Raw genomic sequence first — 13,661 nt, forward strand, 5'->3', positions numbered from 1 at the left:
TGGGATTAAAGGCGTGCGCCGCCGCCGCCGCCGCGCCGCCGCCGCCGCCGCCGCCGCCGCCGCCACCACCACCTGGTGCTAGTCCAAGATTTTATGTTGTAGCTGCCCAAAGAAACTAAGAAAGAAAGGTATATTCCAAAGAACTCTTGAAAAGATATTTGCATGTTCATGTTTATTACGGCGTTAGCCACAGCAGCCGACAGGTAAAAGGAAACTAAATATCCACCCACAGGTGAGCAGTAAAGGCGGTCAATATAAAAACACTGGAAGATATTTAGCCATGAATAGAATGAAGTTCAACCAAGGCGTAGCAACACACACCTACAATCCCAGCACTCAGGCAGCTGGGGCAAGAGGACCATGAGTTCAAAGCCAGGCTTGGCACCACAGTGAGATCCAAGCCAGACTGGATTACTTAGTAAAATCCTCTCTGGAAACAAAAAGAGAAGGGAAATCCAGATATATTCTATAACATGGAGGGGACTTCAGGACATTTTGCTAAATGTCAGTCACCAAAGAACAAGACTGCATGAGGCTATTTATACAAAGTTCCTAGAACAGTTGAATATACAGCGACAGAAAGTAGGATGTGGTCACCAGGGCCTGGGCCAGAGGAAATGAGGAGCTGTGTAGTTTCAGTCTTGCAAGGTGACACGTTCTAGAGATCTGTCACATGTGCTGCATATAGTTAACAGTGGAGTGTACACTCAGCAGGGTAAAAGCTGTGAACTCAGTGTTTTATGCCTTTGTTTGTCTGGTGCTGGGGATCAAACTCAGGTCCTCACATATGCTAGCCAAGTGCTCTACCACTAAGCTACATCCTCAGCCTGAAAGTTCAATGTTTTACCACAATTAAAAAAATAAAATAGACGTGACGGGCGGCGGGGGCGCAGGCAGCCAGGCTGGGAGTTCTCCAGAGGAAAAGCCAAGTGAAGTGGGGGGACCTGGCGGCGGCGACAATGAGTTTTCTTGGAGGCTTTTTTGGTCCCATTTGTGAGATCGATGTTGCCCTTAATGATGGGGAGACCAGGAAAATGGCAGAAATGAAAACTGAAGATGGCAAAGTCGAAAAACACTATCTCTTCTATGACGGAGAATCTGTTTCAGGAAAGGTATTTTCTTAAGGTGACGATTGTGAGAAGGCTGACAGACTTAGTGAAAGAGTACGATCTTATTGTTCACCAGCTTGCTACCTATCCTGAAGTCAACAACTCCATTAAAATGGAAGTGGGCATTGAAGGTTGTCTGCACATAGAGTTCGAATATAATAAGTCCAAGTATCATTTAAAGGATGTGATTGTTGGAAAAATTTACTTCTTATTAGTAAGAATAAAAATACAACACATGGAGTTACAACCGATCAAGAAGGAGATCACAGGAATTGGACCCAGCACCACAAAAGAAACAGAAACAATCGCTAAATATAAAATAATGGATGGTGCGCCAGTAAAAGGAGAATCTATTCCGATAAGACTGTTCTTAGCAGGGTATGACCCAACTCCCACAATGAGAGACGTGAACAAGAAGTTTTCCGTGAGGTACTTTTTGAACCTCGTGCTGGTTGATGAGGAAGACAGACGGTACTTCAAGCAGCAGGAGATCATCCTGTGGAGAAAAGCACCCGAAAAACTGAGAAAACCGAGGACGAACTTTCACCAGCGATTTGAATCTCTGGAATCACAGGCATCTGTGGAACAGCCCGAGATGTAAGCAGAATGGGACAAAGCAGCAGGAACAAGAACTGGAGCCGACAGGTGACGCTCAGTGGGCTAGAGCCGGTCACAGCCGGGAAAGTCCAACTCTGTCTGCTAGTCTTCCTCATCCTCAAGTGCTGCATTATTTTCCAGTATGATTAGCGATTCTGTGTGTGTATCAACGTTAAAAAGTGCTTTCTTAGAAACACTGGAGAACTCTTAAGCTGCCTTTTTTGTCTTCTTTTTTACTGCACACTGATAAGTACTCAGATGCATCAGCATCAGCATTAAGGATTTTCTGTGAGTAGGCTGGTATTTGTAATTTTGTTTTCTTTATGCATAATGTTGAAAATCCTTTTCTCTTTTTCATGCTAATGATTACCTCTTATTCTCTATGTGCAAAAAATTAAATATTTTTTTGTTCAAGTAAAATGAGAAAACCTGAGCAGCCCTTATGTCCTGCAAAGTTTTAAGACACGGTTCCTCAGTACTTTTGAGAATTGTTTTTACATGTGTATCAGACACCAACCTGGTGTTGCATGGTAGATGCTTCTGGATCTACCATTTCACGGCCTCCAGGTTTTAATGGGGTCTTCGGAGATATATTAAAATTTTCCAACCAAGGGATTACATGGCGTGTCGTTGTGGCCTCTCCCCCATTAACCTTTTTTGCTATCACTTTCTGTATCGCCACGTAGGTTCTGCAGTGAGGAGTTGACATGTTGGCATTTTAGAACACCTTAGACCTGTATCATTTTTCCATAAATACTTTGAAACGTGTATATATATATTTTAATTTAAGGACTCTTTGCCATGTGTATGCAAATATCCATTTGGGGATGAGAGGGCTCCAGAGGACGTGTGAAGCATATGTAAGTGTCCAGATCTGGACAGTTTCTTGTTAATTGGAACACTGGCGAGTTCAAACTCATTTAAATGTCACCTAGTCTATTTAAAAACAAACAAACAAACACGAAATTCACTTGTTCAGTGGCTCTGAAGAAGTCGCTGCAGTCATCTGAGCACAGACCACTGATGGTGGACTATGGGGCAAGACAAAGGCTGCTGTGTGGGAACTACGTTCACTCGTGGTTCATTGTTCTTTTGTTTGTTTTTATACCAGTATTCCTTGACACACCTCAGAGCAAGTTCTGTCAGTTAACCTTACTTTCCGAGGAAACTGAACAGCCCAAGTTACCTTTCTTTAAACCTATTTTACTATGATGGCACTTTGATAAAATGGCCAGCAACCAACCCTGGCCGAAGGTTCCACGTACGTCCTGGAGCAGCTACTGTACATGTGGAGTTCTAAGAATGGCCATGTTTCCCTTCATGTAAGTGCCTGTTCAGAGTTTCAAATTTTCAAAATGCCAAATATTTTCATGGTCACTTGCATGTAGTAATCTAGGAAATAGAGATTTTGAAAACCAATTGTATTTAACCGGCCTCAAGTTGTGCAACTATGATATATAATAAATAATTTGAAACAGAAAATAAAAATAAATAAAATAGTTGGGACTGGAGAGATGGCTCAGCGGTTAAGAGTACTGACTGCTCTTCCAGAGGACCTGGGTTCAATTCCCAGCATCCACATGGCAGCTCACAACTGTCTATAAGTCCAGGTCCAGGGGATCTGACATCTTCACACCAATGAACATAAAATGCATTTCAATAAGTAAATAAAATAGTCTTGGTCGGGCATGGTGGTGCACATGAGGCAGAAGGATTTCTATGAGTTGGGAGGAGGCCTTCTCTAGATAGTGAGTTCCAGAACAGCCAGAGGTAGATAGTGAAACCATGTCTGAAAACACTGAAATAATAATAATGATGATAGTAATAATAGTCTTATTAAGGAGCATACAAACCCATCATCTGCCATCCCTCACTGTCTTGGAGTCCTACACTGGAAAGGCCCAGTGAACACACACACATGCCATGCATGCACAAATACCCCACAGAGATACACAAAGCCATGGGCACATAGAGGCAGGGTCAGAGGTCACCACCAGGTGGCTGAGGACATGGGCAAGGCACAGACTATATCTGCCATCCCATTTACCTTCTGTTTCCTCATCTGTCTGCCAGAGATGAAGATAATCCTCTAATGGAAGATTTGCCAGGGCTGTTTCGAAGATATCACGCAGTGTGTGCACAGTTAAATATGCTGGAAGATGCTGGAAGAAGCCACCGTTTCCCACCCCATTAGGCCCTGTTCCAGAGAACTGCTTCCCAACTTCCCCGACCACTCTGCCCTGGGGTCTCCCACCCTAGGGTGAACTGGACCCCAAAAGTCAGGCAGACCTGCTCTGGGTATCCTGACTCTCCCATAGTTGCTATAGTTGCCTGTACTCAGCCCTGCAGGCCCAACCAAGGATGTCCCCAGGCCTGTCCCTGGGGCTTGGAGGACAGCAACTTAACAAAACCTGCTCCTGGACCCCGCCTGTCCCCTCCAGCTCTGTCCTCAAGGAGGGTTCTTCCTGGCCTTAGCCTGCATGCCATTCCATCTGAACCAGAAGTACTTGCCGGGTCTGCAGGTCACTGCCCTCTTCTCAGTATCTTTAAAAATCAGCACACTCCCCGGTGACAGTGGCGCACGCCTTTAATCCCAGCACTCAGGAGGCAGAGCCAGGCGGATCTCTGTGAGTTCGAGGCCAGGCCAGCCTGGTCTGCAGAGTGAGATCCACGACAGGCACCAAAACTACACAGAGAAACCCTGTCTCGAAAAAATCAGCACACTCCCCTCAGCTCCAGACCCACGGAAGCAGCTGGAGGTCCACAAACAGGCAACAGCAGCTCTGGGTTCTCTGAGGTGTCCAGCCCCTTGGCCCTCCCAGTTCACAGACGCAGCCCTGTCGGAAACACGAGCCGCCCTCGGGCTAGCCTCTGCGAGCACGGCGTCACTGTTCTCCGGGAAGACGTGGCTTTTCCTCATTCTTTCCCACTTCGAGAGCGGTTTGGAAAAGGCTTTTCTGGATGCTGGGAAGGCGTGTGCCCACAAGATTAACAGGGCTGCAGGGGCTGCAGGCCTCCACAGCTATTTTCTTCTTTATTCCTTTTGTATTTTCCACAGTGGGCACCTTCTATTTTTTCTTTTTAAGTGTCAGAGAAACAAGTGAGAGTTTTTTAAGTACGCAATTTAAAAGCTCGCTCTGTTGCCTTCAGCACTTTCCCCGGCCTCTGCTCATTCTGGGCTCCAGTGTTAGCCGTTATTCTCCGTGCAGCTCTCTCGGCTCCCAGTCAGTCCTCTGCCTTCAGCCCTTTCCTCTGTCCCTGGAAAGGCTGAGTGAATTGCAGGTTAGTTAGTGTGAACTAAGCCAGGCTCCTTAGATGCTTGTAGACTTTTCCTTCTTACTGGAATATTCATCATCAAATTTTTATCCTCCCAGATCTGGTGACTGATCTCCTGATGATAGGAGAACAGGAAATTACTTTCCTAGTATTGTCAGAAGGCGTATAACCCGAGGCCAATCACCAAGAAACGTCAGTCAGACTCTAAGGGACGCGATGCAAGATCACTGCCTGCGTTTGTCTCCAATGTCAACGTCATGGAAGACCTGCTTGGACTGGAGGACCAGAAACAGGGCAGCTGAGTGTAGCAGAGGACTGGGATGTTGTTTCTGCCATAAAGGACATTACTGAGACCGTTGGTGACATCTAATCACAATTAGATAATTGTGTCAACTCACGTCAGTTGCCTGACCCCGGAAACTGTACTGTGGCTATGTCTAGAACGACACTTTCTCTCTAGGAACTACACACTGAAGCTTTGGGATGGGGGGTGGGGAAGGTCATCAAGGACGTCATAACTGTTAACTTATTCTTACTCGATTTAGGAAAAGTATATACATACACAAACAGATACACAGGAGTAGAAATAAAACGGCCAGACGAATGTGGTAAAAATGTTACTATCTGGGAACTCTGGGTGAACAGTAGGGACAATTTTTGTCCTATTCTTGTGTTTTTCTGTGAGGCTCTTTGATCTTGAACCGTGTGTTAATGAAGATAACACAAAGATTGACTCCTAATTGACCCCTGACTAATCTGTTTGCTTTTTTGACCTCGAACAGGCTAGCTGTTTTGTTTTATTTTGTTTGAGGCAGGGTCTTATTATGTAGCCCAGGCTGGCCTCAAACTTGTTATCCTCCTGCCTCAGCTTTCCTGGTGCCGGGATTACAGATTGTGTCACCATGTCCAGACTACAATGAGTTCCCGAAGTCGCGATTACTATCCCCAGTTTACAAACGAGGAGACGAGGAGACTCAGGCTCATTTACTACGGTCACAGCAGCTATCCAGTGGCCCCCAAATCACTGTCCCACAGTGACCCACTCTAACATTGGTGAGGAGACTTCCTGTCAGTTGCTGTTTTAAATTTCTTCTTCTGGTTATTCTTTGCTGAAATGATGGACGCGAAGATGAGATCAAGGCTAGGCTGTCTGATACAGTAAGTGTTGGCTACACACACTTAAATGCTCGAATTACATATAACCGAAATGTAAAACTCGATTCCCTAATAGCATTAGACACATTTCAACTCCTCAACAGCCTTGTGTAATTAACATCTACTGTTTTTATAGATAGTTGATCATTTCTACCATTGCCAAATGTCATGTTGTGAGCGCTGTTCTGAAAATCTTTACATACAGTTTACTGCCCACGGTAGCTTCTCTTTAAACTCACAACATAGACCAGGCTGGTCTCGAACTCGTAGAGATCCTCCTGACTCTGCCCCCTGAGAGCTGAGATAAAAGGCATGCTGCGCATCCACGCCCAACTTCCTGGGTAACTTGGAGTTCACAAAATCGTCTTTGTCAAGCACAAATTAAGATTTTCTGGAGTCAGAGGGAGACACCTACAGGTGATATTTGGAATTACAACCTAGCACAAGCAGACACTGAAGGTCTTAGACCCGTTCTGGTCTTGTTAACAGCTGTCAACAGCCACCGGTGAGGTCTCAGGTGGCCTGGACTTGTGAGAAAAGCTCCTGCACCAGGAAAAGAGGAGGACAAAGTACCAGGAGGATAAACGTGGACAGGAAATGCATCCACCTCCAGCCCGAACCCTCCAGCAGCATAGCCCACGGGGTTGGCATAGTGAGGGCCACCCAGGCGATCCATCACAAACACTAACTACATCCATCAAGAAATGACTCAAGAAATGACTGATGTAAGCAACTGATTCATTTGGAGGAAGACAGCAGAACCCAACACCGAGCATTTTCTTGTCCTAACTTTGGTTTTTAACTGGCTGCATTATCTACTAAGACATTAATGCAGAAATGGGATCTACTTTCAGGCAGCTTATGATATAAAAACCCATTGAGGGGTGATTGAACTTTATGGAGACATCAAAACTTCTGAGTAAAGCACTGAAGGATGTCCCCATTTTCTCCTTTGGCACAAGGCTGCAGGAGGGAGAGGTGGCTTGCTTGATTGAGAGATGGATCCATCTAAATTATTTAGTGACCCAGTCAGTTCGCCAACACTTATCAGACTTCACAGTATCCAGGGAGCAGCGGGGTGAAAAAGCGACTCTGAGTCCTGAACACATCTTGGCTTGGTCCCAGTATTAGGACAAAATACCAGACAGAACAGCTTAAATTGAAGGGGGACTTGGCATGGAGCAATGGATCAGCGCCTAAGAGCACTGGTTGTTCTTCCAGAGGACCTGGGTTCAATTCCCAACCCCCACATGGTGGTTTACAATCACCTGTAACTCCGGTCCCAGAGGATCTGATGCCCTCTTCTGGCCTCCACAGGCACTGCATGTGCACGGTGCACACACAGGCAAATACTCATACACTTACTGTAACAGTCAATAAAGTCCAAAATTGTTTTTTAAAGGAGGAAGAATTTGTTTGGTTCATGGTTCTGTCCATGGTGACCTGGCTCTATGATTTGGGCCTAAGGTAAAGTGAAGCATCATGGAGGAGGCCGTTTACCTCATGGTAGAAAAGAAACAGACAGATAAAGAGACAAGGGTCTAGGCATAAACTTTGAAGACAGAGCCTACCCCACCCTCAGTGATCTATTTCCTCTAGCTAGGCCCTGCTCCTAAGAGTTCCTCTACTTCCCAAAATAGGCTGTAGATGAATTTCTAAATGGTCTTATTAAATAAAAAGCATGGAGCCAAATATAGGGGTGAAAGCCTTAGAGATCAGGAAAATAGGGAAAACCACCAGCCAGCCTTACATCAACTCTGCAGCTCCCAAATGCCAGTCACTTCCTGTCTTTATTGCTTTGCTGTTCTGCCCTCTCATTGGCTATCTTAGCCCAGCTACCTCACTTCCTTGTCACTGTCTGTCTGTACAGACCTCCAGGTCTCTATGGTTGGTACTCAGATTAAAGGCCTGTGTCACCATGCTTGGCTCTGTTCCCTAGCATGGCCTTGAACACACAGAGACCCTGCCTGATAAGTGATCAGATCAAGGGCGTGTGCTGCCTGACTTTTTGTTTATTTAAAATGGCTGGCCTTTTCCCCCTGATCTCCAGGCAAGCTTTACTAAAGCATAAATAAAATATGACCACATTTCGGCACAAATAAAATATCACCAAATAGGCCATCAATTGAGGACAAAGAACTCAGTACACGAGCCCGCAAGGGATGGTTGGAATTTGAACCATAGGAAAATTAAAGAATGAAGTCCTGTTTTGTTTGTGGTCTGCTTTGGTTTGTTTGTTTGACACAGGGTTCCCTATGTAGCCAAGCTGGCCTCAAACTGCCCGGCTGTCTCGGCCTCCAAAGTGATGAGATTTCAGGTGTGCACTACCATGCCTTGCGCTAATGAATTCTTTTTTTTTTTTTTTTTTTTGGTTTTGGTTTTTCAAGACAGGGTTTCTCTGTGTAACATCCCTGGCCATCCTGGAATTCCCTCTGTAGACCAGACTGGCCTTGAATTCACAGAGATCAACCTGACTCTACCTCCCTGAGTGCTGGGATTAAACATGTGCCACCACACCTGGCTTGGAATGAATTCTTCACTTTGGAAGAGGGATGGGGTCAGAGTTGGACCATTGTCCTACCTGGGAGCAGACACATTATATTTCCCATAAAAAATAGAAGAAAAAAAAAAGATGCCCACAAAGGCCATCAAAATTATCCTGGGGCAGTGAGTACTCTGAAGAGGCCTGGGCAGGGAAGGTAGACTGTGGTCTCTGGGAACTCTACAAAATCTACTGGGTCCAGGTGCCAAGCAATCTCAGGCTGTGGATTCAGATCTCCAATTTGAAGAAAATGGAGTATAGATAGTAATGTAATCCCTGAGGCCTGGGGAGAATCCCATTACTGGGGTGAAGCTGCATGGGACCAGCATGTGGTCAGGAAGACTGAGTCTGGACTGGGTCCATGAGTTGGTGGCCCAAGAATGCCAAAGGGCCACCTGTCCAGAATTAGAGAGGTCTCAGGTTTGGGGGATGGTAGAAGGGCACCAAATGTATCATGTGTTGCAAAGGCCACAGTAGCAAACCCTGCAAAACAAGGATCATCCCTCTGCTGTGGAATAATCCTTTTATACATTGTGAAAATGTGTTGCTCTCATTATTAATAATAAAAAAAAAGGTGATTGGCCAATAGCTAGGCAGGATTTTCGGGGCTGGGAAAGAAGGGCAGAGTCTGGGGAGTCACAAGGAGACATGGAAAGAAGCAAGATAAACATGCTGTGCTGAAAGAAGGTACCACTATATGGCAGAGTAGATAAGAAATATGGGTTAATTTGAGTTGTAAGAGCTGGTTAGTAACAAGCCTAAGCTATCAGCCAAGCATTTATAATCAATAATCAGCCTCTGAGTGGTTATTTGGGAAGCAGCTGGTGGATAACTCTTTATCCCCCTCTTTGGTTAGCTTTCACTGGGTTCTTGCCTTGGGCCTAGCCATGTACTAGTTCTAGGAGGAGAGAGGCAATGAGCTTCTGGGAAGGGGAGGTTCATGGAGAGCCCTTTCCCCCCTCATCACACTCTGCATAAACCTGAGCCCCTTCTTAACTCCCGGGATAATCGAGATGCTATTTCACAACACTTTCACCTTCATGAAAAGGTCTCCCATATACAACAGGAAAAAGGCAACAAATGAATTAAATTAGCACTTTGCAGAAGAGCCATCACCAACAGCTGACAAGTTATGAAAAGATGCTGGACATGAATGGTTACAGCTAGATGCAAATGATGCACAAGGTCTAGTTTGACCACATACTAGAATAGCTAAAATTAAACCTCTGAAAACACTCAAATCGGTGGGCACATGGAGCAAGCTAACTCACAACCTGCTGTGGGAGTAGACATGCATGTAAGGATGTTGAAAAACCTCTTGGCAGATGCTTTTAAAATTAATCATATGCTGACCATGTGACCAGGCAGTTCCGATCCTGGGTATATATATATACCCCAGAAGAAATGAGTGCTTGTGTGCCGAAATACATGTGCAAAGACATACATCCCAGCTACACGGATAATAGCCAAAACTCAGCAGAAGCCAGAGGGCAGTCCACAGAGCAACAGATAAGTATATTCTGGTTTGCAGCACAACAAAAATCAACGAACTGATCTGACACTAGATAGTATAAATCTTAGAAACACAGTGTTAAGTAAAAGCAATTGGACACAGAGAGAAGGGGTGTGGCTTAGATAAAGTACTTATCTAGAATGCCTGTGACCCTGAGTCTGCTGCCCAGGAGTGTACACAAAACTAAAAGGAAGCAGGGAGAAGGAAAGACAGAGGGATGGGAACAAAAGAGCATTTACCTAGGGCTAATTTATGAAAGGTTCAAGAACAGGCAAGCTGCGTGTGGCGGTGCCCACTTCAATCCTAGCACTCTAGAGACAGAGGCAGGCAGTTCTCTGTGAGTTCAAGGCCAGCCAGAGCTACATAGTGAAACCATGTCTCAAAAACTTGTTTTAATTTAAAAATAGAGAATAAAGACGGGGCACAATAAGCACCTGCTGGGCAGTGGGAAGCAGGTCTGATTAGGGAAGGGCCTGAGACTGGACAGGGCAAGATTCTGTGTCCTGATCCAAGTGGTGACGTGGGTGTAAGAATAGGTGAAAACTCACTGAGCTCCCTTGTAAATTATGACTTTAAAAAAAGCCTGCTCCATGGGAAGAATCCGTGCCTGATACTGTAATCCTGGTAAATGAAAAGGAGGAGGAGAAGGAGGAGGAGGAGGAGGAGGAGGAGGAGGAGGAGGAGAAGACAACAAAAAACCTCATGCTTCAGCAGGTTGTGGTCTGGACAGGGGAACCTGCTGCTGTTCTGCTGAATGGACTTGTTGTCAACCCTCCTTCTAAATATGTATACCCATAGGCGCGTAGGTCAGCCCTGCTCTCAACCTTGGCCAGGCAGCTGTTAATACAGAGACTCATAACTGGTCAAAGCACTGGGAACAAGTGACTGTCGAGTGCTCAGCCCTAAAAGGGACACCTGTATCAGATCCCTCCTTCTAGGGCTCGGAAACATGGAGGAAGAGAGGGCAGAACAATGTAAGAGCTGGGGGATGGGGAGGAGGATGGGGAGGAGGGAGGAGTGCTGGGGAGGAGGAGGGAGGAGTGCTGGAGGATGGGAAGAAAGAGTGCTGGAGGAAGGGAAGGAAGGAAGAGTGCTGGAGGATGGGGAGGAGGGAGGAGTGCTGGAGGATGGGGAGGAGGGAGGAGTGCTGGAGGATGGGGAGGAGGGAGGAGTGCTGGAGGATGGGGAGGAGGGAGGAGTGCTGGAGGATGGGGAGGAGGGAGGAGTGCTGGAGGATGGGGAGGAGGGAGGAGTGCTGGAGGATGGGGAGGAGGGAGGAGTGCTGGAGGATGGGGAGGAGGGAGAAGTGCTGGGGAGGAGGAGAGAGGAGTGCTGGAGGATGGGGAGGAGGAGGAGTGCTGGAGGATGAGGAGGGAGGAGTGCTGGAGGATGGGGAGGAGGAGGAGTGCTGGAGGATGAGGAGGAGGGAGGAGTGCTGGGGAGGAGGGAGGAGTGCTGGAGGATGGGGAGGAGGGAGGAGTGCTGGAGGATGGGGAGGAGTGAGGAGTGCTGGAGGATGGGGAGGAGGGAGGAGTGCTGGAGGATGGGGAGGAGGGAGGAGTGCTGGAGGATGGGGAGGGAGGAGTGCTGGAGGATGGGGAGGAGGGAGGAGTGCTGGAGGATGAGGAGGAGGAGGAGTGCTGGAGGATGGGGAGGAGGGAGGAGTGCTGGAGGATGGGAAGGAAGAGTGCTGTGAAATTCTGTCTTCGTACATGACATGGCCATTGTACTCATGAACTCACTGCACAAGACCAAATCAAGATCAAGCCAAGGAGATCAGTCAACATCCCAGCAGGCAGCACTAAGGGGACTCAGTGAGTCTGAGAGAGAGAGAGGGAAGAGGGGGACATGAAGATTGGAGGAAAGTGTGTAGGAGGCATCCAAGGGGAGTGAGAAGAGCATGGAGGTGAGTGTGGTCAAGATATACTGTATATATGTACAAAATCATAAAACAATAGGTAAAAGATATATATATATATATTTATATATATATATATATTGGTTTTTTTGAGACAGGGTTTCTCTGTGTAGCTTTGCACCTTTCCTGGAGCTCACTTGGTAGCCCAGGCTGGCCTCGAACTCACAGAGATCCGCCTGGCTCTGCCTCCCGAGTGCTGGGATTAAAGGCGTGCGCCACCACTGCCCGGCTGGTAAAAGATATTTTTGAGAGCAATAATAAGCAAGACTTGAGATAAGTGTGTCTCAACAGCCCAGTGCTTCATGCTGTGGCCTGTGAGCACAATCATCTGGAATTCAGCATCGTTTCGGTACAGCTTCACACTCAGGTTCCCAGGGCTCTCAACAGGAGCTTCTTCTCTTAGCGCTTCACTCCGCTGAGGGCTCTTCTTAAAGGTTCTGACGGCACCTGGGGCTAAACAGGTAAGCTGCCTTCTGTGACCCCACATTCTGGGAGGCTGCACTGCTCTGATGCTCGGGGAGAGCCTGACAGGCCTTAGAATAAACAGAGGAGTCCCCCAGTACCCCTGCCACCCTGGGTTGGCTTGTAACCCAAGGCTAGAATGGAGAGAGACGACCAGGAGGAAAGCTTCATATTTATGAGACATCTTCCACTGAAGACGGGAGGTTGGGAACACGGACTTGCTGTGTAGCCTAGGCTGGCCGCAAACTTGTCATTCTCCTACCTCAGCCTCCTGTATGCAGGATTACAGGTGGCTAGCACCATACCTACCTTGGAAGACTTTTTTGATAGACTCTTCTTTGGTTGTGTGTGTGTGTGTGTGTGTGTTTAATTTTAGAAAGATATGAATTCATTACTGTTCAAAACCAGTCCCTGTTCAGTGTGTTCTAGTCAAATTGAGGAGCGTTTCTTCTATTTAAGGAAGGGTTCTTTTCACCTCATTAGAGAGCTCAGTGGGTTTCAGTCCCCAGGGAGAGACAGGGTTTTTATAAAATCTCACTGCAGCAATTTCTACCTGGAAAGGTTACGAAGCAGGCCCTGCCCACACTGCTTGGAGGTGGATGGGTCCAGCTGCCAGCCTTAGATTCTTGTCTCAGCATTCCTCTCCAGCCTCCAGGAAGAGAGGAGATAGCAGAGTGGTGGGTGGGTGGGGTGGGGTGGTGGGTAGGGTGGGGAAACCTTCAAGGAGAGAGTGGGGTTATGACTGGGACTTTGCCTATGGTGGGAGTCTCTGGCGAATGCCTGTGTCCTGTCCTAAAAGTCCCGACTCTTGCCCATAAAATAATTGAAGTGGCTGGGATGTGGTTCAGTGTCAGAGCACTTGCCTGGTGTGCTTAAGGCCATAGGTTTTATCCTCGGAACCAATAATAATAATAATAATAATAATAATAATAATAATAATAAATTTAAAAAGTATTCTGTAGCCCAGAGAGGAAACTCCTCTGACTAGAACATTCCGATAGAGAAATTCGAGGTTCACTGAAGGTTCTCAGATGGAGTTGGGGAGCAGGCCTCGGGTGACTTGGAACTCAAAGATACACACCAGAGAAA

At 46.7% G+C, this 13,661-nt stretch overlaps 1 protein-coding gene across 1 annotated transcript; it reads left to right on the top strand.

The window, feature by feature from the left end:
* Positions 1–952: 952 nt before the first annotated feature.
* On the top strand, positions 953–1,773 carry LOC114709420 (vacuolar protein sorting-associated protein 26A-like). The gene is given in 2 exon segments (XM_037205264.1): positions 953–1,103; positions 1,105–1,773. Coding segments are annotated over 2 exon segments (750 nt in total). The 5' UTR covers positions 953–959; the 3' UTR covers positions 1,711–1,773.
* The last annotated feature ends 11,888 nt before the right edge of the window (positions 1,774–13,661 follow it).

This window comes from Peromyscus leucopus, chromosome 4, assembly GCF_004664715.2.
Source record: "Peromyscus leucopus breed LL Stock chromosome 4, UCI_PerLeu_2.1, whole genome shotgun sequence".
In the NCBI taxonomy this organism is placed as follows: domain Eukaryota; kingdom Metazoa; phylum Chordata; class Mammalia; order Rodentia; family Cricetidae; genus Peromyscus; species Peromyscus leucopus.